The 26,616-nt window shown below is 38.8% G+C and overlaps 2 protein-coding genes across 2 annotated transcripts in view; both read left to right on the forward strand.

Annotated features, from left to right (window-relative positions):
• The window catches only part of CPE (carboxypeptidase E), a 116,805-nt gene that overhangs the window by 82,524 nt on the left and 7,665 nt on the right, over nucleotides 1-26,616 (forward strand). The window contains exons 2-6 of the mRNA XM_032633306.1: nucleotides 4,792-4,988; nucleotides 6,745-6,912; nucleotides 16,017-16,134; nucleotides 17,562-17,744; nucleotides 24,167-24,306. Coding sequence (XP_032489197.1) covers nucleotides 4,792-4,988; nucleotides 6,745-6,912; nucleotides 16,017-16,134; nucleotides 17,562-17,744; nucleotides 24,167-24,306 — 806 coding nt within the window. The remainder of the gene's footprint in view (nucleotides 1-4,791; nucleotides 4,989-6,744; nucleotides 6,913-16,016; nucleotides 16,135-17,561; nucleotides 17,745-24,166; nucleotides 24,307-26,616) is intronic.
• On the forward strand, nucleotides 2,647-3,306 carry LOC116754567 (ubiquitin-conjugating enzyme E2 K-like). The gene has a single exon (XM_032633307.1). The coding sequence runs from the start codon at nucleotides 2,691-2,693 to the stop codon at nucleotides 3,288-3,290; it is 600 nt and encodes a 199-aa protein (XP_032489198.1). The 5' UTR covers nucleotides 2,647-2,690; the 3' UTR covers nucleotides 3,291-3,306.

The following is a 26,616-nucleotide window of genomic DNA, read 5'->3' on the forward strand; positions in this document are numbered from 1 at the left end:
AGTGTGGGATGGGGATTAAGCACATAATCACACTGATTAATGTACATTTTCCAACTGAGGTATTAAAAATAACAGAGGAACTGGACTTGGATGAAAGATACTCTAAGGAAACCATAGTTATCCGTGATCAGAGGGATGAGAGGGCAAAATATATGTGAGGAGTAGACAGCATCACAGAAGAGCCCTGTGCTGAAGGAGGTGTGGCTGGAAGACTGGAGAGGAGATGGTGCCTCAGGAGATGAGAGGTCCTCAGGCCAGGCCCCTTGGGGGTTAGAGATCCTATTGTTCTTGTGAAAGTAAGGTTCTTGTCTCCTCACAGAAAGAATTCAGAAAGGAGACAGGGAGGTTAAGAAAGTAAAGTGAGAATTTATATAAGTAAGAATACGCTCTCGGAGAGTGGGCAGACAGGTAAGGAGCTGCCCTGGGTTTCTTTGGCAAGCCAGTTATGAGGGCCATACAAATGAAGGGGTGGAATTTCACTGGGGAAGGAGAGGTTTGGGGGTCGTCTTCCCTGATTTTCATCCCAGCTTCACCTTCCCAAGGGGAGGAGGGATTTCTGTCCTTATTTAGCTTTGATTGGAAGTGTCATAGCTTTGGTGCGTGATGGGAATTTCTTATCTGCAAGGTTAATTTTACTGTAATGAGAGCATAATGAGCAACAGGTTACATTCAGACACTGGAGATTCTTGCCTTTTCCCACCTTTCTTTGTCTGTTTCCAGGATACTTATAACCCCAAAATGTGTGGTTTCCTTTCAGTCTGGAAGTTCCTGCTTTTCTTTATCTGCCCGTGAACCCGCACTGTTTACAAGAGGCGTGGTTTCCTGCCACCTGGCCCCTGCCCCCCTTTCTCTGCTCACACCTAGATACCTGCCTGTTCTAACACTATGGAGAACTTTGGTGTTTATGGTGAAGGCCAGTGGGAAGTTAGCTGATGGATTTTCAGGTAGAGGGAACTATGTTTTGCAAAGGTAGCTCTGGCTTTGGGAGGATAAAGGGCCAGAGAGAGGCCAGAGAGGTGGTGGTAACATTTCATTTTGGAGTCTTGAAGCTGTTTGGTTGTGGATCCAAAGTTCCTGCATGGTTGCCTCCCTCATAAACACTGTTCGCATGTCAGCGCCCGCCTCCAGACCCTGTGTTCCCTGAGTTCAGGAAAGCTGCTTTACTTGTTTTCGGGGTCCCTGTAGTGTCTGACACTGGGCTTTGCATACATTCAACAAAGGCTGTATTTAAACTGTGGCTCTTCCCCAACTCACAAGACGTGTCAGTCACCTTAAAAGATCACAGCCCTTCTGTATTCTGGTGACAGTATTACCTAGCGATCTAATTTGTTCCTTAAGACAGAGGAAGTGTATAAAAATACACTTTCCTTTTCTTTTGCTAACTCATATATGCCTTGTACTTTATTTCCACACGTTAATATCTTCTATAAAATGACCTTTAGAGTCTATCTTTATGTCAACCTAAAGCAGTTGTAGTGTCATTACTACCTCCTTACAAATATAATAGACATATTGGGGAGATTGGTTCCTGAGACTTCCTACAGAGCAGGAAGCAAAACCACATTGGAAATTTTCTGACTCTGGAAACATAAATAAATAAAGCAGTGATATGGAGTGGTACGGCCTGTGGCAGACTGGAAAAAGCACGCTCTATCCCAAACATTCAAATTCAAACACAAGATAGTCTCTGATAGCCAAACAAAACACTGGGATGCTAAGTTTAGCTGCGTGACTATGAGTTTGCTATTCCTCCTTCAAGTGATTAAAGAATTTTAGTTTTTCAATCCAGAGGAATAATAGGAAATTTCAATGTGCTCACGTACTCATTATGAGTTGTGGGCCAAGCTCTTTTGAGTGACAAAAGCTCCAAAGTTGTGTTGGGGTAAAGCAGCAGGACCAGAAAGCCTCCAACACTGCAATCTTCTCTAATAACTTTGGGAGGCAGGCTTCTGAGACCCCACTGGCTTCCTGGTCTCTTGCTTTCTTCCATAGTGGACTGGTGCAGTGTCCCCTGTGCCTCAATCCCACTAACACACACACTGAAGGGGTGAGTTTGACAGAAAGGAGGAAGATTATTATGACTTGAAATCAGAAGCAAAGAAAACATCTCTTCCCACATGCATACCTTTGGCGTGTGTCTCTGGAGGTGGTTTAAGTGAGGCTTTCTTTCCCTCTAAGTGAAAAATGAGGGACATATAAATACAGCCCTGACCCTGCTCCCACCTGATCCTTAGATTTAGATTAGCTTCAGCTCAGGCTGAGAGGTCACACAGGACAAGGTTTCTGCAGCTGGCGGTCACTCAAATCACACACCCAGAAATCTCATGCAAAGAATATTTAGGTAACATATTTCTAAGAGAAGGATAATTCCAACTTCTTTTTTTTAACCAGGGGTGGGCAGTCCTAGTGATTTTGTAAATGGGAGGATCTTGTTCACTGCAGAAATTGGGTCTTTTGGATGGATGAAGCAGAAAGGAGCAGAACAATAGGATTAATAAAGATTATTTTGGATTTTGGGGGCCGGGTGCGGAGGTGATTGCACACTTAGGAGAGCGCGGCGGCAGGGGTGGTATTGGCAGCGTTCGTGTGCTCGGGTGTGAATCGCCGAGGGAGGAGGCGGTGAAGGAAGAGGTGGCCGCGGTCGTAGTGGTGGCGGAGGAGGCGGACACGAATCAGCTGCGGGCGGAGACATGGCCAACATCGCGGTGCAGCGAATCAAGCCAGAGTTCAAGGAGGTGCTGAAGAGCGAGGAGACGAGCAAAAATCAAACTAAAGTAGATCTTGTAGATGAGAATTTTACAGAATTAAGAGGAGAAATAGCAGGACCTCCAGACACACCATATGAAGGAGGAAGATATCAACTAGAGATTAAAATACCAGAAACATATCCATTTAATCCCCCTAAGGTCCGGTTTATCACTAAAATATGGCATCCTAATATTAGTTCCATGACAGGGGCTATTTGTTTGGATATCCTGAAAGATCAATGGGCAGCAGCAATGACTCTCCGCACGGTATTATTGTCATTAGAAGCACTACTGGCAGCTGCAGAACCAGAAGATCCACAAGATGCAGTAGTAGCAAATCAGTACAAACAAAATCCCGAAATGTTCAAACAGACAGCTCGACTTGGGGCACATGTGTATGCTGGAGCACCAGTTTCTAGTCCAGAATACACCAAAAAAATAGAAAACCTATGTGCTATGGGCTTTGATAGGAATGCAGTAATAGTGGCCTTGTCTTCAAAATCTTGGGATGTAGAGACTGCAACAAGAATTGCTTCTGAGTAACTGAGACATAGAGCTGCTGATAGAGTCAAGCTTGACCCTTCTTGAGGAGCGTCAACGTCTGCTATTTTTAGGATTCTGCATAGATTTCTTTTAAACTGGCATGCTTGCCTAATGATGCTATCTAGGCACCATTGGAGACAAAATAATCTCTGCTCTGTAAATAAAGCTAATTAAACGTCTCTGTAAATTAAAAAAAAAGATTATTTTGCTGCCATGCTCTGCAATTTTATTACTCCTCCTAAAATGCAGTGGGATAGGCAGCATGATTTATGTTTGAATTCTGGGGCCTTCAGCAAAATATCCTCTTTGGCTGCATTTCTACAATAATGATAATAAAACTATCTGTCTCCTGTATTTTAGTGGGCTGTTATAAAGAGAAAACTAGATTATGTATGGTAAAGCACCTTACAATGACAAGACAATGTGATGTAATGATAATAATATTAAAAAAAATAGCAAACACATAGCACTGTTTTTTGCCAGGCACTGTTCTAAGCACTGACACTCATTATTTAACTTTATAATAACCTTATGAGGTAGAATCTAGGATCTCATTTATAAATGGGGAAACAGAGCCACAGAAAGCTGAAGTAACTACTTGAGGCCAGCCAGTAAGAATTGGTGCCAGGATTTGAAACTACCCAGTCTGGCTCTAGAAGTTAATGCTTTTAGTCACTATGGTTTAAAAAAGAATGAAAAAAAAGTAGATTTTTAACTAAATGAGAAGACCAGCATTTGCATCCTGGGTTCATTGGCTTTGTAACTGAAGTCAGGCCTCTCAAGCAGTCTGAACTTTAGTTTGCTCACCTTAAAATACAGATGGGTAATAATACCTATTTTTAGCTGTTTGGTGGGGACTAAATAAGAAAACATGAAAGTTCACTGTTTAATGGTAGGATGCACATGGGGGGGGGTGTGTATTTGTCTGCTTGGGCTGCCATAACAAAATACCACAACAGACACTTATTTTCTCACAGTTCTGGAAGCTGGAAGTCCAAGGTCAAGGCACCTGCAGTGTTAGTTTCTGATGAGGCCTCTCTTCCTGACTTGCAGGCAGCTGCCTGCCTGAGGCGTCCTCATATGGCCTTTTATTCATGCATGTGGAGAGAGAGAGACAGAATCTTTGGTGTCTCTTCCTCTTCTTATAAGGACAACAATCCTTCTGGATTATGACCTCATTTAACCTTAATTACCTCCTTAAAGGTCTTATCTCCAAATACAGTCACATTGGTACTTAGGGCTTCAACCTATGATTTTGGGGGGCATAATTCACTGCATAACAAGTGGGAAGCTGGGGAGAGAGAACTAGAAGGACAGAGGGGCATTTGGAGTATTTTATTTTTAGTGCAGATTTCTTAGGCATCAACTGTGGAGGGCAAAGAAGTTATCAGCTGTGTGTAATAAATTGGTAACTATACAATACTTTTTACACTATATGTCATTTGCCTTCTCTTTGGTGCGATAGAAAAAGTCTCCATACTATCTATTTTTGCGCTTTTAGGTGAGCCTGAATTTAAATACATTGGGAATATGCATGGCAATGAGGCTGTTGGACGGGAACTGCTGGTTTTCCTGGCCCAGTACCTGTGCAACGAATACCAAAAGGGGAATGAGACAATCGTCCAGCTGATCCACAACACCCGGATCCACATCATGCCCTCCCTCAACCCTGATGGCTTTGAGAAGGCAGCATCTCAGGTGGGTGTGGGCCAGCTCACAACAGGGCATGCTTGCTTTTTTTTTATGGTTTGTACATATATGCTCACATATAAGGAATATACGCTTACATGAAGCTTACAGATAGTGGAGGGGCGGGTATAAGTGATATGGTGTTTAATTTGCTGGTGAGGAAAAAGTGCAGAAGGTAAGGGATGGTGGGCGAGGGTTTCTTCAGCAGAGATTGCGAATGAGAAATTTTGTTAGTCAATATTAAATTAATGTTTTGTTTTCGTTGTTAAATGAATCATATTTATTCATTCATGTGTGTGACTAGGTAAATTTCTTCCTAAAAATCTAGAAGTTTGAAAACTCTCTACTGCCATGTATTGAAGAGTGAGGCCATTGCTGTCTCTGAATGAGGCGATATCATAGCGCCCTCTACTGAAATCAAGGAATGAGGATTTTTGGCCAATGTTTCACTGATGTTTAATCCTTATCTATATGTGATGTGTAAAGTAAAAACAAACAAACAAATCAAAACAAAACCCTCCTATCTACAAATCAAAATTAATTTAATACATTTTAACTGTTAGAGAAGCTGGGAAGTAATTATGTTTTTACAGTTAAGTGTGCTCCCTTTTTGTTTAGACAGGGATGGAGGACATTTTATTTTCTAGAGTTTGAAATAATTTTCTTATTTTACGGGAACATATTAAAGCACATATTTAGTATGTTAATCTATAGTTAAGAAGTTGTTTTGCACCTTAAAAATAAAAGATCAAGCGACCTGATAAATAAAATACCATATTAACATATTAAAGCATATATTTAGTATGTTAGTCTATAATTAAGAAGTTGTTTTGTACCTTAAAAATAAAAGATCAAGTGACCAGTGAATTTCTGTAAGTATAATATTGATATAATTTCTAAAGTTATGAGAGAAAAATTCTAGTAACATAGAGAATTAAATTATTGACTATTTTAAGGTGATATTCAGAACTGTAAGACAGGATAGACAAAAAGCTGTCATTGCTATTTTCTGTCTTATAGGTTTTGATTCCTCACAGTCTAAGGTATCTGAGTTTACATGACTTTAAGAATATGGGCATTATCTCTATATTAGAGATCTAGTAAAATTTAACAGTAAAACAAGAAAGTCTACATTATGGAATATAACTGAATATTCTGGAAATTTATTAAATTTCCAGATTATATCATTAGTGAAATGAAAGGTTTCAAATTGAACAAAAAATTTTCAACTTACAAAGTTGAAACAAAAGTTCTAGAGCTCATATATTTTCATGAAGACGGTAAGAGAGAGGTATATTATTAATATGTAAACAATTCATGTTAAACTCATTTTAAGCATCTAACCTTCTTTAGTAATTTATTCTTTTGAATATTTAGAAGTAGTTGCTGTGGTTTTCAGAGGCAGTGAGTATTTTACTTAAACCAAGTACAGAGTGGCATGCTGTGAGATGGCATGCCATCTACTACTAACACACATGGACTTTTTTTGCAGTTTGATGTTGAATATCTTTTAAATAAAATTATTATTGACATTTAAAATATTGTTCGTTGAGAATATTTTCAAAATATCCATAATATATACTTTAAACCTGATACTTTCATGTGTATATCAGTAAGATAGTGAAAATGCCATTGTAGGAGGATATTGTTGAAATGAATAATCTTAATAAATTATTTTAAAAACCATTAATGAAGACCTTAAATAGATGGTAACAATAATAATAAATAACTGATTATTTTCCTCTGATTTTTTTTTTTTTTTCAGCCTGGTGAGCTGAAGGACTGGTTCGTGGGTCGAAGCAATGCCCAGGGAATAGATCTGAACCGGAACTTTCCTGACCTGGACAGAATAGTTTATGTTAATGAGAAAGAAGGTGGTCCAAATAATCATCTGTTGAAAAATCTGAAGAAAATTGTGGATCAAAACACAAAGGTAAAGAACATGTATGGTTTTCCTGGGTTCTGTCCTCCAGCCTAAGGAAAGATGTCTATTATCTTCATCACAATGAAGAACACAGGAGTGTTGTGAAAGCTTGTATGGGATAGTTCACTATGGCTGTGAAAGTCAAGGCTGGGACGCCTGGGGCCTGGAAACTAGTCCTGCCCCTAGAAGTGGTCAGGGGTTTAGGGAGTGGGAGGCAGGGACAGGGGTAGGAGGGAGAACCCAGTTGTCTAGAAAGTCTTTTTGGCCTCTTTAGAGGCCCTTTATCAGCACATCTGATTAGCAACTCCTACAGCATTCCACCTTGTTGAACTTTTCCTTATTTTCCAGAACTTTCTCCTCTTCTGCCTTGCACAACTGCACTTCCTCCTACCTCTTCTAGTACCTTTCAAACTACTCCTCAGTTTCTTTCCCTGCTTCTTCTGCCTTGGCCTGAACGCTGGCCTTCAGGGTCCCATCTGCTACCCTCCTGTCTCTCCTTGGGTTTCCATCCTCTCCTGGACCTTCAGTGTTGTCCATTATACAAATTCTCCCAGATCTCTTTTGCCTGCTCACTGAGTCCCTTTATCTGGTGACACCTGGGGCCTCAAGCTCAGCATGACCAGAAATAAATCATTCCCTAAGAAAACACTATTCTCTCATTTACTTGATCGTCAAAGCCTTGATTTTTCCGTCTCTGTCACCACTCACCACCCATGTAACCAGATCTTGGCGATTTGGCCTCCTGACACCTTTCAGCCTCTCCTTCCTCTGCCAACTCAGGCCCTGTGGTTTGCTCTGACGAGGAAGGGAGCCCCCATTCCTGTTTGGGGTTCAGCCTCTCCCAGCTCCATTCAGTCTTCTCAAATTTCTCCAGATCTTCATACACAAAGTATTGCTCTATTGCTGAAAAACCCTAACCTTGCCGGGTCTCCACCGCCCAGAGGATAAAGGAAAAGACTCAAAATGTCAGAATAGTGTGATGGTTTAGTGTGGAGGCTCTGGAGGCAGCCACTTTGCTTCAAATTCTGGTTCTGTCCTTGCTGTGTGAGTTTTGCAAAGTTCTGTAACCGCTGTGTGCTTCCTCCCCTTCATCCGAAGTGTGGACGTGACAGTAGCATCCAGCCCATAGTGAGGTTATGAGGATTGGATGAGCCAGTACATGTGAAGTGCTGGAGGCCAGGACCTGGAATTGTTACTGCTGTGTCAGCGTCATTGCTCAGTGCTCTGTTATGGACCACAAGGTCAGATGGACGCACACACCCACTAAACACTGGGTTTGAACACTATTTTCAGTTCCACAGAGGGGAGGCGAGCCCATCACAGAGGAATGGCAAGGACTGCTGGGGGCAGCCCCCACTGCGTCTTGTGTCTTTCCAGGCAATTCAACTCTGGCTTATCAGCTTCTTCTAGTATTTTTCCTAAGTGAGAGCTTGGAAAAGACGGTGTCTCCATTTTATTACAGTTCCAGGGCCATTCAAATTTCCCTTGGCTGCTGGCAGCTGCCAGCTCAGCCACTCTTTAATCTGGCTTTGATATGCCATGTACTCCCTAAGCATACTGTCTTCTACTAACTTTATGTTCACAGTGCTCTTCCCTTTCCTTCCATGTCACCTCCTCTGTGAAGCCTTCCTCTCCTCCTCCAGACAGATCCTGTTGAGCCTGCCTTTATGTTCTTTATATATATTTCCAGTCTGGTGCTTATAGTTGTATAGAACTTTATAGATGTTATATTATTATTTGTTTACACAGCTGTTTTTCTTTGATTCTAGATTTCAGTCCCTTGATTACAGGAATTAGAATTCCTATTTGAGTCTGACTCATAGTAGGCTTGAAGCCTATTATGAATGAGTGCAGTCCAGCCTGGCAAGCAGATCGCAACACCAGCTGCTGGAGTTCCAGACACGCACTCAGCACGTGGCTGGGACACTGTGTAGAGGATCCAGGAGAGAGGGAGTCTCAGCTTATTGGTCTAAAATTCTTCAAATTCTCCTGCCTGTATTTAAAGTTCATCCCAGAAACCTGGACTGAGCCTATAAGTGGGGACTGGTCTGTGAAAAGGGCTGCCAGGGGCTGAGGATTTTGGCAGAACTTGATAAGTGACTCACTTAAACACTCCTGTTTCTTTTTTTTTTTTTTAATTAATTAATTAATTTATTTATTTTTGGCTGTGTTGGGTCTTCGTTTCTGTGCGAGGGCTTTCTCTAGCTGTGGCGAGCGGGGGCCACTCTTCATCGCAGTGCGTGGGCCTCTCACTGTCATGGCCTCTCTTGTTGCAGAGCACAGGCTCCAGATGCGCAGGCTCAGTAGTTGTGGCTCACGGGCCTAGTTGCTCCACGGCACGTGGGATCTTCCCAGACCAGGGCTCGAATCCGTGTCCCCTGCATTGGCAGGCAGATTCTCAACCACTGTGCCACCAGGGAAGCCCCAACACTCCTGTTTCTGAGTCACAGATTTGCAGTTTCTCAGCCCCTAAACCATATTTCCCTGGAGAAGGGAGAGCTGGAAAAGCAAAGGGCAGGGGTAATTAGAGGGGAAAAGAGGGTAGTCTTGTGTGATGACCTGTGAGGCCTAAGACTGAAATGAAAAACTGTTCTGGAAGCCCAGTGTGGGTATCAGCCCAAACCTTCCCCCTTGCCCATGCTGTCTGTTAAAACTAAGAAATGAGAGAAAGAATTCCTGTCACCTATCATAGAAGAATTGTGAAATAAACTCACGTTGACAGGATATGAGATTAGCAGCCTTCATGTAAGTACCTTCATTTTCAGCCAGCACTGCCTTCCTCTTTCTCAATGGGACTTGTATAATATTTATATTAGATGTTTTCATATTTCTAGTTTAAGCAATACTTTTTAAAAATGATGCTTGTTCAAGGCACTTTTAAGAAATTAGAGCTTTTATTTTAAGTAGTCTCAATGTCAATACTTTTTCTGGGTAAAGGTAAAATTAAAAAAATGCATAAAAGTTAAATTTTAGTCTCTTTTCTGGAACAGAAGTAAGATTTGTTTACATTTTACTAAATCTTCAGTAAACCTGCTTAAATCACGGGATGATATTGCCCATGTCTGGCTCATCTCCTTTTTCCATCTTTGTCAATTAGACACAGATAGTGTTTGGACCCAGCCCAGTACAAGATACATAGTAGATATTTCATTAATGTTATTACACATCACCCCTTTCTCACTTTGCCTTCTTGGCCTTGTAGTGGTGTGTGTGTATGTAGGTATGTGTGTGTGTGTGTGTGTGTGTGTGTGTATTTACTGAGATATAATTTATAGCATTATTTAATTTGAGGTGTACAACATAATGATTTGATATTTTATATATTGTGAAATGATCACCATAATAAGTCTAGTTAACATCCATCACCATACACAGTTACACATTTTTTTTCTTGTGGGGAGAACTTGTAAGATCTTCTCTCTTAGCAACTTTCAAATATACAGTACGGTATTATTAACTATCTACTCTATGCTGTACATGGCATACCTAGGACTTATTTATTGTTTAACTGGATGTCTGTACTTTTGACTCCCCACCTATTTCATCCACCCCCAGCCTCCTGCCTCTGGCACCCACCAATCTGTTCCCTGTTTCCTTAGAGTGGTTTTAAAATCTCTATGGTTGTAGGAATCAGGGGTTAAATATACAGATTCCTTATTTACAACAGCCAAGATATGGAAGCAACCTAAGTGTCCATCAACAGAGGAATGAATAAAGAAGATGTGGTACATATATAAGTGGAATATTACTCAGCCATAAAAGAGAATGAAATTTTGCCGTTTGCAACAACATGGATAGACTTGGAGGGCATTAGGCTAAGTGAAATAAGTCAGACAAGAGAAAGATAAATACTGTATGATATCACTTATAGGTGAAATCTAAAAAAAGAACAGGCTAGTGAATATAACAAAAAAGAAGCAGACTCACAGATATAGAGAACAAACTGGTGGTTACAGGGAAGGGGGAGGGGCAAGATAAGGGTCGTGGATTAAGAGGTAAACTACTATGTATAAATAAGTAAACTACAAGGATATATTGTACAGCACAGGCAATATAGCCAATATTTTATAATAGCTACAAATGGAGTATAACCTTTAAAAATTGTGAATCACTATGTTGTACACTGAAACTTATGTAATATTGCACATCAACTGTACATCAATTTTAAAAACTGTAGATTCCTGTGATTGCTGAATCAAGAAGCCTGGGGTGTATATGCTATGGGAATGAGCGATAGAGAGGAACTTACATTTTACCAAGTCCTCCAGAGGCTCTCCTCGCTCTTCCGAACCTCTCTGAATACAAGGTCTCTCCTGCTCCCTGGAGTTCTTCCTGCTAAGTCATTTCTCATCTGCTCTCAAGCTCTTCAGCCTGGTCACTTCCACTATTATCTGGGCTCGGTACATGAGCCTTGGCTTGGACTGCATGGAAACAGAGTGATTAAATCAAATAACTATATTAAATACTTGTCTTTAATGGTTAGAGTGGTGAAGAAAATGGAATAAATATAGCTTTGATATATTTTAAGAGCCAAAGCCATCTACTTATAGAGCATAACATTTGAGTTATATTTACAGTCTTTATGTAGTTTTTTTTTTTTGCTGTACGCGGGCCTCTCACTGTTGTGGCCTCTCCCGTTGCGGAGCACAGGCTCTGGACACGCAGGCTCAGCGGCCATGGTTCACGGGCCCAGCTGCTCTACGGCATGTGGGATCTTCTTGGACTGGGGCACGAACCCGTGTCCCCTGCATTGGCAGGCAGACTCTCAACCATTGTGCCACCAGGGAAGCCCATATTTACAGTACTTTAAATGGAAGTTTTAAAGATAGGTCATAATTGGCTCTGGATTCTGTTAAGGGCTCCATCTAAGAGGTGCTCCAAAGCCTTCTCTATGGATTAGTTAAATATGTGATTACAATACCCAGGAGATTTCAGCATTTAGTCAGCCTAAAAGACTCTATTAATAGTCAAAGAGAAATGAGTTCAACTTATCAAATTGTGGAGTTTGCTTGCTTGCTTTTGAACATCTAGTAACATGAATGTTAGCAATAGTGTATGTATAGGAACTAACAGTAGGCTAAACCTAATAGCCACATACGACTTTGTGTATTCAGGACTGTATCTTTTTTTTTCTTTTTCTCTTTTAAAAAAACAGCTTTGTTGAGATATGATTTACATACCATACAACTCACCCATGTGAAGTGTACAATTCAGTGGTTTTTAGTACATTCACAGGTAATGAGCAACCAATACCACACAGTTTCGGAATATTTTTATCATCTCAGAAAGAAACCCCATACCCTTTAGCTATCACCCCACTATCCCTCCACCCCCACTCCAGCCTTAAACCACTAATCTGCTTTCTGTTTCTATGGACTTCCTTGTTCTGGCCACTTCATATGAGTGGAATCATATAATATGTGGTCTTTTGTGCCTGGCTTGTTTCACTGAGCATGTTTTCAAGGATCATTTATGTTGTGGCGTGTGTCATTTCAGGACTGTATCTTTAAATTTGCTTCAAAAAACATTTTCTTTAAAAACTTTTTTATTAAAAATTAATATTTTATTATAAACAAAAAGATAAAGCAAATATAAATAAGCAGAAAAATAACCCATTACCCAGCATTCTTAAATGACCACCATTAACATTTTGGTATGTGTCCTTCAAAATTATTTCTTACACATGAATCAACATATAAATATATGGAAACATGCCATTTTGAACCTTTTCAGGTGAATAATAAATACAAGAGTACAGTCTGCCGCAGAATGGTGTTGCCTCCTGAGCTCACATTCAAACCTATCCTTCACTCCAGGGAGTATTTGCTTGCTTCTCTATCCAAATCTACCTTATTTTTCCCCCGAGACATTGTGAAGTTCCACCTCCTTCCTGAAATCCTTAGTGATTTTCCAAACCACAGAGATTTCTGTCTCGTCTGAACTCAGTGAAATATTTGTCAGAGCCAATCACTGGGTTTTGAATAAACAGGGAAGATGGGGCAGATGTACAAACAAGAGGACTGACAAGAAATTCAGCAGTAAAAGAAAAACTTCTGAACAGAATATTATAGAAGAATGTGTGACAAACCCATATCATATAATATTAATGCCATTCTTGAGCAATCGAGCCTAATAAACAGTAAATTCGTTGCAAAAAAGCATAAATGTTATAGATTTTTTGATTAAATTGTCCTATATTAGTTATTTTAAAGTTGATTTAAATTAAAATTTAAACTGGATTTGATTTAAATTAATTTAAACTTTAGAAACAAATTTAAGTGTATATAAGAATTTAGTTTACGAAAAGGGAGTGTTTCAGATTATTATGGAAAGAATAGATTATTCAATAAATGGAATTGAGACAAATCCATCTCACAAATATTAGCATAGATCAAAATAAAATCTAGATGTATTATGACTTAAATATAAAAAGTATGAACCTAGTAAAAGAAAACTTTGGTAAATTTGTCATTTTTGGAGTGGGATAGAACTTTCTAAATCCCAGTATAGAAAATTGGCATATGGTGGCCGCTTAATAGTTTTTGAATAAAGGAATGAAATATAAAAGCAAAGGACAAGACCATGAAAAAAGATCAGTAGATTTGACAACATAAATATCTTAATGTTTTATATTTTAATTATTATTATTATTAAATTTGAAAGGCAAATAAGAAACTTGGGAAATATCTATAATATGTAGTAGATAGAGGGTTAATGTTTTTAATAAATAAACAACTCTTGCAAATTAATAAGAAAATATGCATTTCAATAGAAAAATCAGTTAAACCATGTATAAACATGTCACCAAAGAATAAACCTAAATGGTCACTAAACATATAAAAAACTGATCTAGTTTTATTAATCAAAGAATGAAAATTTAAAAAATTCTATTTGTCATGTATCAAAGTGATAGACTTAAAAAACATATATCCCATGTTGGTAAGAGTAACTACAAATGACAGGTTTATTATAGTGTTGCTGGGTATATTGTTGTATCTTTCAGGGGTGCAGTCTGGAATACATTTAAAATTTTTTTTCTAAATGTGCTTAGTTTTTGGTCAATTCTTTCCATTTCTAGGGAAATTTCCCTTAAAAAAATGTGGATCTGCACAAAGAGTGCAGCTACAAGTGTGTTCACAGCACTTTTTTTTCATAGTAAACAAGTCAATACCCAGCAATTGGCGATCCACCCCCCACAGCTTTATTGAAGTATAATTGACACATAAAAATTGTATAGATTTAAGATGTACAGTGTGATGATTTGATATACGTATATGCTGTGAAATGGTCACCACAATCAAGCTAATTAACACATCCATCACCTCCCATAGTTATCTTTTTTCTTTTGTGTTGAGAACGCTTGTGACCTACTCTCTTAGAAAATTTCAAGTACACAATACAGTATTATTAAGTCATCTGGGGATACATTAGATTCCCAGAGCTAATTCGTTCTGTAACTGAAAGTTTGTACCCTTTGACCAACATCTTCCTATTTTCTCCTCCTCTTCCACCAAGTGGAGGTCCCTAGTGCTCGTGTAGTAGCTCTGAGCCATACTGCTGGGTTTGAGTCCAGTCCTACTACTCCCAATGAGGTGGCCTCACGCTATTCCCCGACTTCTCTGTGTCTCACTTTACGCATCAGTAAAATGGGGGTATGTGCAGTCCCTATCTCATAGGGTGGATGTGAAAATTCAGTGTGTCACACAGAAAATGTTTAATAAGTATTAGCTGTTATTTGTTCCATGTTTAAGAATATGTCCATATGTTGGATACTACTCAGCCATTAAAATAATAATTCAGTGACATGAAAAAGTGTTATCTGTTGAGCAAAATAGGTGGCATACAAAATGGTATATAAATGATATTAATTTCCTTTGTGTTTATCTCCTCTACATTTTTTACAATGAACATATTTTTTTATAGTGAGAATAAGATAAACCAAACAAATAATAAAGACAATGTCCTATTCTAAATCACAATCACACTTTTCCACAATTAGGCGTAGCCTACATGAAAAATAGGATAGTTTTGATACATTAAAGCTAACATACTGAAAATAATGTGGGCTTTATAGTTTATATACTGGGTTTGAATCTTAAATGTCTGAACTTGGACACGTCATTAACACTCCCAACTCTCAGATTCTCCCCTGCAAAATGGGGATGTATATACCCTATCAAATGGGGGTGTTGTGAAGCTCAATAAAATAGTGTATGTGAGAGCTATTCATAAACTGAACGGAGACATACAAATACAAGATCTAATTATAACCATCAAAACCTACTGATGCTTTTAGTTATTCTGTCCCAAAGAACAATATGAATCACATCTCCAGTAAAAAGCTTTCTTTTTTTTAAATCAGAGAGGTACTTGGTAGTTTGAGAGTCTTCCTAGTTGCTATTAAAAACTCATCACATAAAAGTATCAAGCTTTTGGCTCAGTTTAATTCTTTGGTATACATTTCGTTCCTCCTTTGTTTTGCTTCCAAGGTATGAGGGGCTGTGAATCATTCAAAAGACAACATGAATTCTTGAAACTTTTGCCTTTGTTTTAAAATTTGAGGTGATCATCCCAAAGTAAACTATTTGATGGTGAAATCTGGAAGAGACCCAATTTAATGTTTTTCTTAGGAAAAATATTTAAAGTAGTTGAAGGGAATTGGAAAAATAGTAAGCAAAAATTGGAAGGAAAATCAACCATGTTTCTTCAGTTGCACCACCACAGAGAAAGAACCCTGTTCTGCGGCTCAGCTATTTTCTTTTCTCCTTGTCTTATCCTTAATTATTATTAACAAAGATCAGATGGAGTTGTGCCCAAATTTGTAAGTGATTTGTATGCTGTTTTTCACGTTACAAAGAAAGAAAAGCTGGCAGCTTTTAAGTAGAACTTTCAAGGAAATTGAAATATTTTTTATAATTTTGAGAAAGATAGAGATGGGGAATTCTGCTCCTTTCTTTCTATGAAAACAATCACAGAGTGCTTGGAATATGACCAGCTTTCAGTTGTTTTTGGTTCTTGTTGTTGTTTTTACCTTTTCTATGTCTTTTCTGTCAAGTGATCCCACTAATGACTGCCACATTTAGAATCCTTTTAATCTCTAATCTTTAATACAGCTTGCTCCTGAGACCAAGGCTGTCATTCATTGGATTATGGATATTCCTTTTGTGCTTTCGGCCAATCTTCATGGAGGAGACCTTGTGGCTAATTACCCATATGATGAGACACGGAGCGGTAGGTGTCCTTCCTGCTTCTCTAATTGGTTCAAGGTTTACAGTTCGTTTACAAGAGTTTATTGGATGATTTCTGTAATATTCTTTTAAGGGACTGGTCATTCAATGATTTTGCCTGTAGAAATACATCTACTGAACTGGAATATCCCCTATTTCATGTGGTATTGGCATATATATCTGGCAGAAAAAGACTATAAATTAAAAAAAAAGTTTAGGTGAAGAGAAACATGATCTTGACTGAATACTTAGAGAAGAGAAAGGGAGAAAACAGAAGTCATGAACTTGGGTCACTCTTGGACTCTGGTAAAATGGAGGAGTAATGGGATTTATGTAGGTTTATGTACAAGGTAGCTTAAAAATGGAGGCAGCCTTTTGGCGCTCCATCAGGGCCCATATACATCTCTGCATGTGTCTTTTTGTGCACTCACACTTATGCATTTGTGGGTTTTTTTTTTTTTTTTTTTCGGTACGTGGGCCTCTCGCTGTTGTGGCATCTCCTGTTGCGGAGCACAGGCTCCGGATGCGCAGGCTCAGCGGCCATGGCTTACGGGCCCAGCCGCTCCACGGCACGTGGGATCTTCCCGGACCGGGGCACAAACCCGCGTCCCCTGCATTGGCAGGCAGACTCTCAACCACTGCGCCACCAGGGAAGCCCCCACTTCTGCATTTGGAACTGTTTCTTGGTGGTGTCAGGGAGGGGAAGTGATGCTTTGGTTTCCTTTAACTAGTTTTAGTTAAGCTCCAACTAGTTTTAGTTAAGCACAGCAAACTTTAGCCAGATAGATATTATCAGCTTAATTTTTGTTGTTCCAGGAAATTTCCTGCTTTGAATGGATTCTTAGGAGACTTTGAAAAGTTAGGTCTTTGTAAACACAGGATAACTGTAGGTATTGGAAACTGAGTTTTGAAGAGTCTTTGGTAAAACATCCTTAAAATTTGGAGATTTTGTGGTTTGTCAATAGCTGGAAATTTAAAGGACTGGCATAGTTGATAATACAGAATAAGAATACCGTGTACTAAAATATTTATTTCAGTAATACACATAGGAGATTTTTTAAAACTGTAAATTTAGATACTGAAAAATACGTGTGAGAGTGGTTCATACTCCCTGTGGAGTTAACAATGGAAATCTCCTTGCTGTCTTCCCAAGTCCAATTTACTATGAACTTGTCACCTTTTCTTGTGAAGCTTTCAATTCATAAGCAGAATGTACATTCTACCCAGTTTCTGCTTTGTGGTATTAGAAGTGGATGTTATACAACCTAAAAACTAAGGTGTAATTGTTGAGTACGTAAACCTTCACTCCTTTCCCATAGTGATATAGCTAAAAAATACGTCAGCAAGAGAGCAACACCAAATCACTCTTCAGAAAACACAGTGCTCCTCAGCCTGTGTCAGTTTCTTTAGTCTTGTGGGTTTATTTTCCAGGTAGTGCTCATGAATACAGCTCCTGCCCAGATGATGACATCTTCCAAAGTTTGGCTCGGGCGTACTCGTCCTTCAACCCCCCCATGTCGGACCCGGATCGGCCCCCGTGTCGCAAGAATGATGACGACAGCAGCTTCGTTGAAGGAACGACCAACGGCGCAGCGTGGTACAGCGTGCCTGGAGGCGAGTTTCCCTTTCGCTCTTTATGTGATTAGTGGCTTTTAAAAAATAATTACCGTTCACATTTAGGGAAACTTCAATCTTCAATCATTAAGAAATAGACTGAACCTATAGTTCATCCATTAAAATTAGTCCACTTTCTGCATGAATGATTGCTATTATAGTTTTTTGTTGATTTTTAAGAATCAAGATGCTAATTGAAGAGCTGTAGTAAACGAACTGAAGACATCCGCTGGGAAAATATAGTTTGAATATTGTTAATTACCCTACTTTTCAAATTCTGGCCTTAGGGAATAAGATACCATCCCGGTTATATGTTAGTCATGCTTCGATTGTAGGTAAATGTATATTTTAGAGGGCTGGCTTTGGCCTTTAGTATATCTTGGTCCACATACCGTTTGTTTTTATTTAAAAAATTTCACTTCATGTGGAATGTTTATTTTGTATTCACTGCTGCAGTAAACACTATTATTAGATCAGGAAGCACTTCACCTTTTATTGGGTCTGAAAAGGGAAAAGCCCACCTCAGCACAGCTGGAGGAAGCATCTCTAGACACCAAGGCAGCTCATGTGGCAATCTAGCATGGACTTTGAAGAGCTCTCATTTTTTGAAGAGCTCTCATTTTTCGGGCTACCTGGATCACTCATAGTTGTGTAATATTGCCTCTACCAAGGATGAAGAGTGAAATGTAAAGATACTGATTTTTTTTCCTCTGCCTAAGAACAATTTTCTGTGGCCTACCTGGAAGTGAAAAGAGAATTTAGGACAGTAGCAGCAGTGGCTAATTATAGGATTTTGGTTTGTTTAATATGCTTTTTTTTTTTTAGTTGAATTATGCCCTGAGAAAAATATTCTTCCAGATTTTTTCTTTCTGATATATGTTTATTCTGTTTTTTTAAAAAATTGAGGTATAGCTGATATGCAGTATTATATGTTACAGGTGTACAACATAGTGATTCACAATTTTTAAAGGTTGTACTCTATTTATAGTTATTATAAAGTATTGGCTGTATTCCCTGTGCTATACAATATATCCTTGTAGCTTATTTTATATATAGTAATTGTACCTCTTAATCATCTACCCCTATCTTGCCCCCCACTTCCCTCTCCCCACTGGTAACAACTAGTTTGTTCTCTATGTCTGTGAGTCTGTTTTGTTGTTGTTATAGTCACAGCTTTATTTTTTAGATTCCACATATAAGTGATATCATACAGTATTTATCTTTCTCTGTGTGTCTTATTTCACTGGGCATAATACCCTCCAACTCCATCCGTGTTGCTGTAAATGGCAAAATTTCATTCTGTTTTATAGCTAAGTAGTATTGCATTGTGTAAATATACCACATCTTCATCCATCTGTTGATGGACACTTAGGTTGCTTCCATATCTTGTCAATTGTAAATAATGCTGCTATGAACATTGGGGTGCATGTAACTTTTTGAATTAGTGTTTTTGTTTTTTTCGGATATATACTCAGGAGTGGAATTGCTGGGCTGTATGGTAGTTCTATTTTTAGTTTTTTCAGAAACCTTCAAAATGTTTTTCACACTGGCTGCACCAATTTAAATTCCCAACAACAGTGTTGGAGGGTTCCTTTTTCTCTGCATCGTTGTCAACATTTGTTATTTGTGTTATTTTTGATGATAGCCATTCTGACAGGTGTGAGGTAATATCTCAGTTTTTTTTTGTTTTTTCTTTGCGGTACGCGGGCCTCTCACTGCCGTAGCCTCTCCCGTTGCGGAGCACAGGCTCCGGACGCGCAGGCCCAGCAGACATGGCTCATGGGCCCAGCCGCTCAGCGGCATGTGGGATCTTCTCAGACCGGGGCACGAATCCGTGTCCCCCGCATCGGCAGGCGGACTCTCAACCACTGCACCACCAGGGAAGCCCTCAGTTTGGTTTTGATTTGCATTTCTCTGATGACTAATGATGTTGAGCATCTTTTCATGTGCCTGTAGGCCACCTGTGTGTCTTCTTTGGAAAAATGTCTATTCAGGTCTTCTGCCCATTATTTAATCCGATTGTTTGGTTCTTTTTGATGTTGAGTTGTATAAGTTCCTTATGTATTTTGGATATTAACTCCTTATGCAATATATGATTTACAAATACTTTCTCCCATTCCTTAAGTTGCCTTTTCATTTTGTTGACCATATCCTTTGCTGTGCAGAAGCTTTCAGTTTGATGCAATCCCACTTATTAATTTTTGCTTTTGTTGCTTGTGCTTTTGGTGTCATACCCAAAAAACTTTACTAAGACCAGTATTGGGAGCTTTGTCTCTGTTTTCTCCTAGGAGCTTTACAGTTGAGGTCTTGCATTTAAGCCTTTAATCCATTTGGAATTAATATTGGTGTATAGCATAAGATAAAAGTCCAATTTCATTCTTTTGCACATGTGTATCCATTTTTCCCAAAACTTTTCATTAAAGAGACTGTGTCTTATTCCCATTTAGTATTCTTGGCTCTGTTGTCAAGTATTAGTTGAGTGTATATATCAGGGTTTATTTCTGGGCTCTTGATTCTATTACAGTGGTCTGTGTGTCTGTTTTTATACCAGTACAATTACTGTTTTCATTATTTTAGCTTTGTAGTATAGTTTGAAATCAGGAAGTGTGATGCCTCCAGCTTTGTTCTTCTTTTTCAAGATTGCTTTGGCTAGTCATTGTCTTTTGTGGCTCTATATGAATCTTAGGATTGTTTTTTTCCCCCATCTCTGTGAAAAATTCCATTGGAATTTTGATAGGGATTGTATTGAATCTATAGATAGCTTTGAGTGGTATGGACGTTTTAACAATATTAAATTTATGAACATTGGATATCTTTCCATTATCTTTGTATCTTCTTCAATTTCTTTTATCAATGTCTTATAGTTTTCAGTGTACAGCTCTTTCATCTCCTTGGTTAAATTTATTCCTAAGTATTTTATTGTTTTTGATGCTATTGTAAATGAGATTGATTTCTTTATATGTTTTTTGGATAGTTTGTTATTAACATATAGAAATGCAACTTATCTTTGTATGATGATTTGGTATCCTGCAACTTTTATGAAATATTTTATTAGTCCCAACAGTTTTTTTTTTCTTTGTGTGTGTGTGTTTGTGGAGTCTCTAGGGTTTTCTATACATAAGGTCATATTGTTACAGACAGAGATAATTTTACTTCTTCCTTTCCAACTTGGGTGTCTTTTATTTATTTTTCTTGCCTCATTTCTCCGGCTAGAACTTCTAGCACTATGTTGAATAGGAATGGTGAGAGTAGGCACCGTTGTCTTGTTCTTGATCTTAGAGGAAAAGCTTTAAATCTTTCACCATTGAGTATGATGTTAGCTGTGGTGTTGTCATATATGGACTTTATTATGTTAAGATATGTTCTTTTTATACCCAATCTGTTGAGGGTTTTTATCATGAAAAAATGCTGAATGTTTTCAAATGCTTTTTCTGCATATTTTGAGATGATGATATCATTTTTATCTTTCATTCTATTAATGCAGTATATTACATTTGTTGATTTGTGTATGTTGAACCATCCTTGCATCCTAGGGATAAAAGTCATGGTATATGACTTTTTTTTAATGTACTGTTAAATTCAGTTTGCTAGTGTCTTGTTGAGAAATTTTGCATCTGTATTCATCATGATAATTAGCCTGTAATTTCTTTTCCCATAGTGTCCTTATCTGGCTTTGGAATCAGCATAATGCTGGACTTGTAAAAAAAGTTTGGGAGTGTTCCCTCCTCCTCAGTTTTTTGGAAGAGTTTGATAAGGATTGGTGTTAATTCTTCTTTAAATGTTTGGTAGAATTCACCAGTGAAACCATCTGACCCTGGGCTTTTCTTTTTAGGAAGTTTTTGATTACTGATTCAATCTCCTTACCAGTAATTGGTCTGTTTTGATTTTCTATTTCTTCATGGTTCAGTCTGGGTAGGTTGTATGTTTCTGTGAATTTATCCATTTCTTCTAGGTTATCCAGTTGTTGGCTTATAATTGTTCACAGTAGTCTTTTATGATCCTTTGTATTTCTATGGTATTAGTTGAAATGTCTCCTCTTTATTTTCGGATTTTTTTTGAGTCCCCTCTTTTTTTTTTCTTGTTAAGTCTAACTAAAGGTTTGTCTATTTTGTTTATCTTTTCAAAAACCAGCCCTTAGATTTGTTTATCTTTTCTATTGTTTTCCTGGCCTCTATTTCATTTATTTCTGCTTTGATCCTTATTATTTCCTTCCTTCTGCCAACTTTGCCCTTGGTTTGTTCATTTTCTAGTTTTTTGAAGTGTAGGAGTAAATTGTTTATTTTACATATTTCTTTTTTCTTTTAAATGTAGGCATTTATCATAATAAACTTCTTTCTTAGGACTGCTTTTGCTGCATCTCATAAATTTTGGCAGGTTATGTTTCTGTTTTCATTTGTTCAAGATATTTTGGCTTCCCTTTGACCCACTGGTTGTTCAAGAGTGTGTTGTTTACTTTTCTACATGTTTGTGAAGTTTTCAGTTTTACTCTTGTTATGATTTCTAGTTTTGTAGTACTGTGGTTGGAAAAGATACTTGGTATGATTTCAGTCTACTTAAGTCTGCTGAGATTTGTTTTGTGACCTATCATATGATCTACCCTGGAGAATGTTTCATGTATGCTTGAGAAGAATGTTTATTCTGCAGCTGTTGGATGGTATGTTCTGTATGTCTGTTAGGTTCATATGGTATAAACTATAGTTCAAGGCCAGTGTTTCCTTACTGATACTCTGTCTGGATGATCTGTTTATCTATTATTGGAAGTGGGGTACTGAAGTCCCCTACTATTATTGTACTATTGTCATTTCTCCCTTCAGACCTGTTAGTATTTGCCTAATATATTTAGATGCTCCGATGTTGAGTGTTAATATATTTTTGATAGTTATATCCTTTGATGAATTGACCACTTTATCAAAATATAATGACCTTCTTTGTCTCTTGTTTCAGTTTTTGGCTTAAACTGTATTTTGTCTGAGATAAGTATCACTACCTCTCCTCTCTTTTGGTTTCCATAAGCATGGAATATTTTTTGTCATCCCTTCAGTTTGAGCCTACATGTGTTCTTAAAGCTGAAGTGAGTTTCTTGTAGGTGCCATATAGTTGGGTCTTATTTTTTTATTTATTCAGCTACTCTATGCCTTTTTTTTTGTGTGTGTGGTACGTGGGCCTCTCACTGCTGTGGCCTCTCCCGTTGCAGAGCATGGGCTCCGGACGTGCAGGCTCAGCGGCCATGGCTCACGGGCCCAGCCGCTCCGCGGCATGTGGGATCTTCCCAGACTGGGGCACGAACCCATGTCCCCTGCATCGGCAGGCAGACTCTCAACCACTGCGCCACCAGGGAAGCCCTGCTCTATGCCTTTTGATTGGAGAATTTAATCTATTTACATTTAAGATATTGATAAGGACTTCCCATTTTATTGTTTTCTGTTTTGCAGTTCCCTTGTTCCTTTCTTCCCCTCTTGCTTTCTTTGTGAACTGATGATTTTCTGCAATGGTATGCTTTGATTCCTTTCTTTTAGTTCTTTTTGAATCTACCATAGGATTTTGCTTTATGGTTACCAATGAGGCTTACATAAAACATCTTATAGCATAACAGTCCATTTTAAGCTGTCAACAACCTAACTTTGATTGCAAACAAAAACTTTACCCTTTTACCTCCTTCCCCCCACATTTTATGTTTTGATGTCACAACTTACATCCTACCATTTTGTGTATCTATGAACAAATTATTGTAGCTATTGTTATTTTTAATACTTTTAAACCTTTATACTAGAGTTAAGTGATTAATACACTACCATATTAAAGTATCAGAATATTCTGAATTTGACTATATACTTACCTTTACCAGTGTGTTGTATATTTTTATATGTTTTCATGTCACTAAATTAGGTCTCTTTGGCACTGAGCTGTGCCACCTTAGAGAAGGGGGTGATGCACACTCCCTTCAATGTGTCCAAGCTTGGATTTTTTTTTTCTCCAGTGATGTGCTTTAACTTTTCCATTAGATTCCTGAGCTTCCACAAAGGCACTCTATTCATGGGTAATTGTCAAAATTGGTGTTCTTTGGGGAGGGAAGACAGTAGAAAACTCCTATTTCACCATTTTGATGACATCACTCTCAGTCTTCAAAGCTGATTCCAGCATTGTGGAATGTGGCTGATACTTGCTTTAGCACTGTAAAACAGCAATGTGTTACACTAAATGACTGCTTAAGAACCTGAGAGAGTTTGTGCTTGTGAGGTGGTAACTATTTCCCAAGTATGTTGTTCCATCGCTTATGCTAGGTGATTTCACTTGTGATTTCCCACAGTCTCCCCAAGATGCATTGGTTGATACATCTTTTATTTGGCCCTCAGCAGAGCAGTCTGTGTAGGGTTTTAGTCACCACATGCATATTTTGACTTTTCATTTCTTTTTTTTGGCAGGAATGCAAGATTTCAATTACCTCAGCAGCAACTGTTTTGAGATTACCGTGGAGCTTAGCTGTGAAAAGTTTCCACCCGAAGAGACTTTGAAGAGCTACTGGGACGATAACAAAAACTCCCTCATTAGCTACATTCAGCAGGTAAACACAGTCTCTAGCATAAAATGGGAGATTTAAGAACATTTAAACCTGGAGTACAATAGTTTCCTAAGAGGATCCCAGCCTATGGGACTCCATCTGACCCAGAATGAGGATGCTGCATTTGGAAAATGTGTCAGTAGTGATTCAAATAGGCTTTCATTTGTCACAGGTTTTGTGGTTCATGAATATTCACTGAGAACTGACTAAACTGGAGAGTTGTGGAGAAGTGAGGTGACACCCTACTTTCTTTCATATTGCACTAAGCAAGGGCAATCCTAGGATCCTCCTCCACCCTTATCACCTTGTCTCTCAGGCATCTGAGGCAGGACCAGAACTAGAATGAGGTAAGTGAGGCACGTGGGATGCAAATTTAAGGAGCCTCTCAGGGTCATGCAATTATAGGATGTGAGTATCTCCTTAAATTCTGTGCCCCACATGCCTAACTTGTCTCACCCTAGACTCAGCTGGATCCATTATCATCTTCTACTCCCTCATCATCATCATCCCCAAATTAAAAATGAGGAATCAGAGGCACAGAGAAGTTAAACAGCCAGAATGTCTAGTTCCAGAATCACCATGCCATGTTGCCTCTCATGACATAAGCTTAGATCTTTACCAGAGAGTCACTGTACAGAATTTGGGGGAATCTCACAATGTGTCAGAATAAAATACCTACCTACTCAGACTTAACCCGGGCCAGTGCCCTGATAGCCCTAGCCCTCTGTACCAGGTAGACACTGGCACGAGGGGCAGTGCTGGTAGGAAAGACCTAAGGACTCTTTTCTTTGCCTGCAGTGCCTTGACAATTTCACATTCCATTCTGTATGCGGCCATTTACACCCAAAGTCAGGGAGAGTGATGTTAGTTTCACATGCTGGCAGGTAGTCCAGACTAATGTTTAAGCTAATTTAACATAAACAAATGCTGTTTGCATATATAGGTACATATAAACATATACACACGAACCCAGTGCATTAAAAAATGTAAAATCAGGGCTTCCTGGAGGCACAGTGGTTGAGAGTCCGCCTGTCGATGCGGGGGACACGGGTTCGTGCCCCAGTCCGGGAAGAAACCACATGCCGCGGAGCGCCTGGGCCTGTGAGCCATGGCCGCTGAGCCTGCGTGTCCGGAGTCTGTGCTCCGCAACGGGAGAGGCCACAACAGTGAGAGGCCCGCGTACCACAAAAAAAAAAAAAAAAAAAAAAAAAAAAAAGTAAAATTAGCTTAAGAATTCTTTTACACATGTCACGTATACATATAATACCTTACCAAAAGGGATTATCATGGAATAGATCCACTGATGACAGACAGTGATTAAAAAACACCCATTACACAGGATTTTTTAGATCAGTGGGATCCTGCTGCATGTTAACATAAAAAGGCATTTTTCAACAACAAAACTAAGGATAATTAGCCATGTTGACCCTGGAACAAACTTAGTGGGTACCCCTGTAGAATGTCCTTTGAGGAGAGCTGTATTTGGATGGACCTTTATTTTTTTATTTTTTTATTTTGCAGTACGCGGGCCTCTCACTGTTGTGGCCTCTCCTGGTGGACACTGCGCCACCAGGGAAGCCCTGGATGGACCTTTTAAGAGGAAAATTTAAACATATAGTTTTAGGCAGAGGAAGTAAGATGGGCCAATTTGGTGTGTTCTTTGCCTAGGTATCAAAGAATGCCTCCTTAATACAATGCTTTTCATTTTATGTACATATTTTTTCAACAAAAATTAAGCTATTTTCATATCCTAGGTACCCTGTGAGGTACTGGGGAGAGTGCCCTCAAGAAGGCTTTGTATTAGTGAGGTTCAGATATCAATACCTAATTACAAGAGAGGATGATAAATGCTAAAATAAAGAGCAATGGCAGTACACAGAAGGGTCCCTAACCCAGTCCTGCCAGTTCAGAAAAGGCTTATTGGAGGTATGCTATAGGATTCCCTATAGTCCATGTCAATAAGATTATTACCCTGTCAACAATTAAAAAACTAGTTCAGCTGCTACTTAAGTTCTCTCTTAGTTCTTGAGAAAGAAATGCAATATAAAACAAAACCCAAATGTGTGCCATTGGAAAGAGGAGAATGCTTGTCATATTTATGGTGGCAGGTGCGTTAATTCATCTAAAAGCTGTTACAATTTATGTAAGAATAAGCTGAAAAGAAGAGGGACCAGGTCATACAGTCCTGTTGTATGCCACTTGGAATGAGAATTTGATCTGTCCACAGATAGCTGTGACCCACCCTGGCATGACATCAGTGTTATGGTGCAGACTATATAGAAGCAGTAAGAGTGGTATTTGCAGTGAGCTCAC

The sequence above is a fragment of the Phocoena sinus genome, chromosome 5 (genome assembly GCF_008692025.1).
Source record: "Phocoena sinus isolate mPhoSin1 chromosome 5, mPhoSin1.pri, whole genome shotgun sequence".
In the NCBI taxonomy this organism is placed as follows: domain Eukaryota; kingdom Metazoa; phylum Chordata; class Mammalia; order Artiodactyla; family Phocoenidae; genus Phocoena; species Phocoena sinus.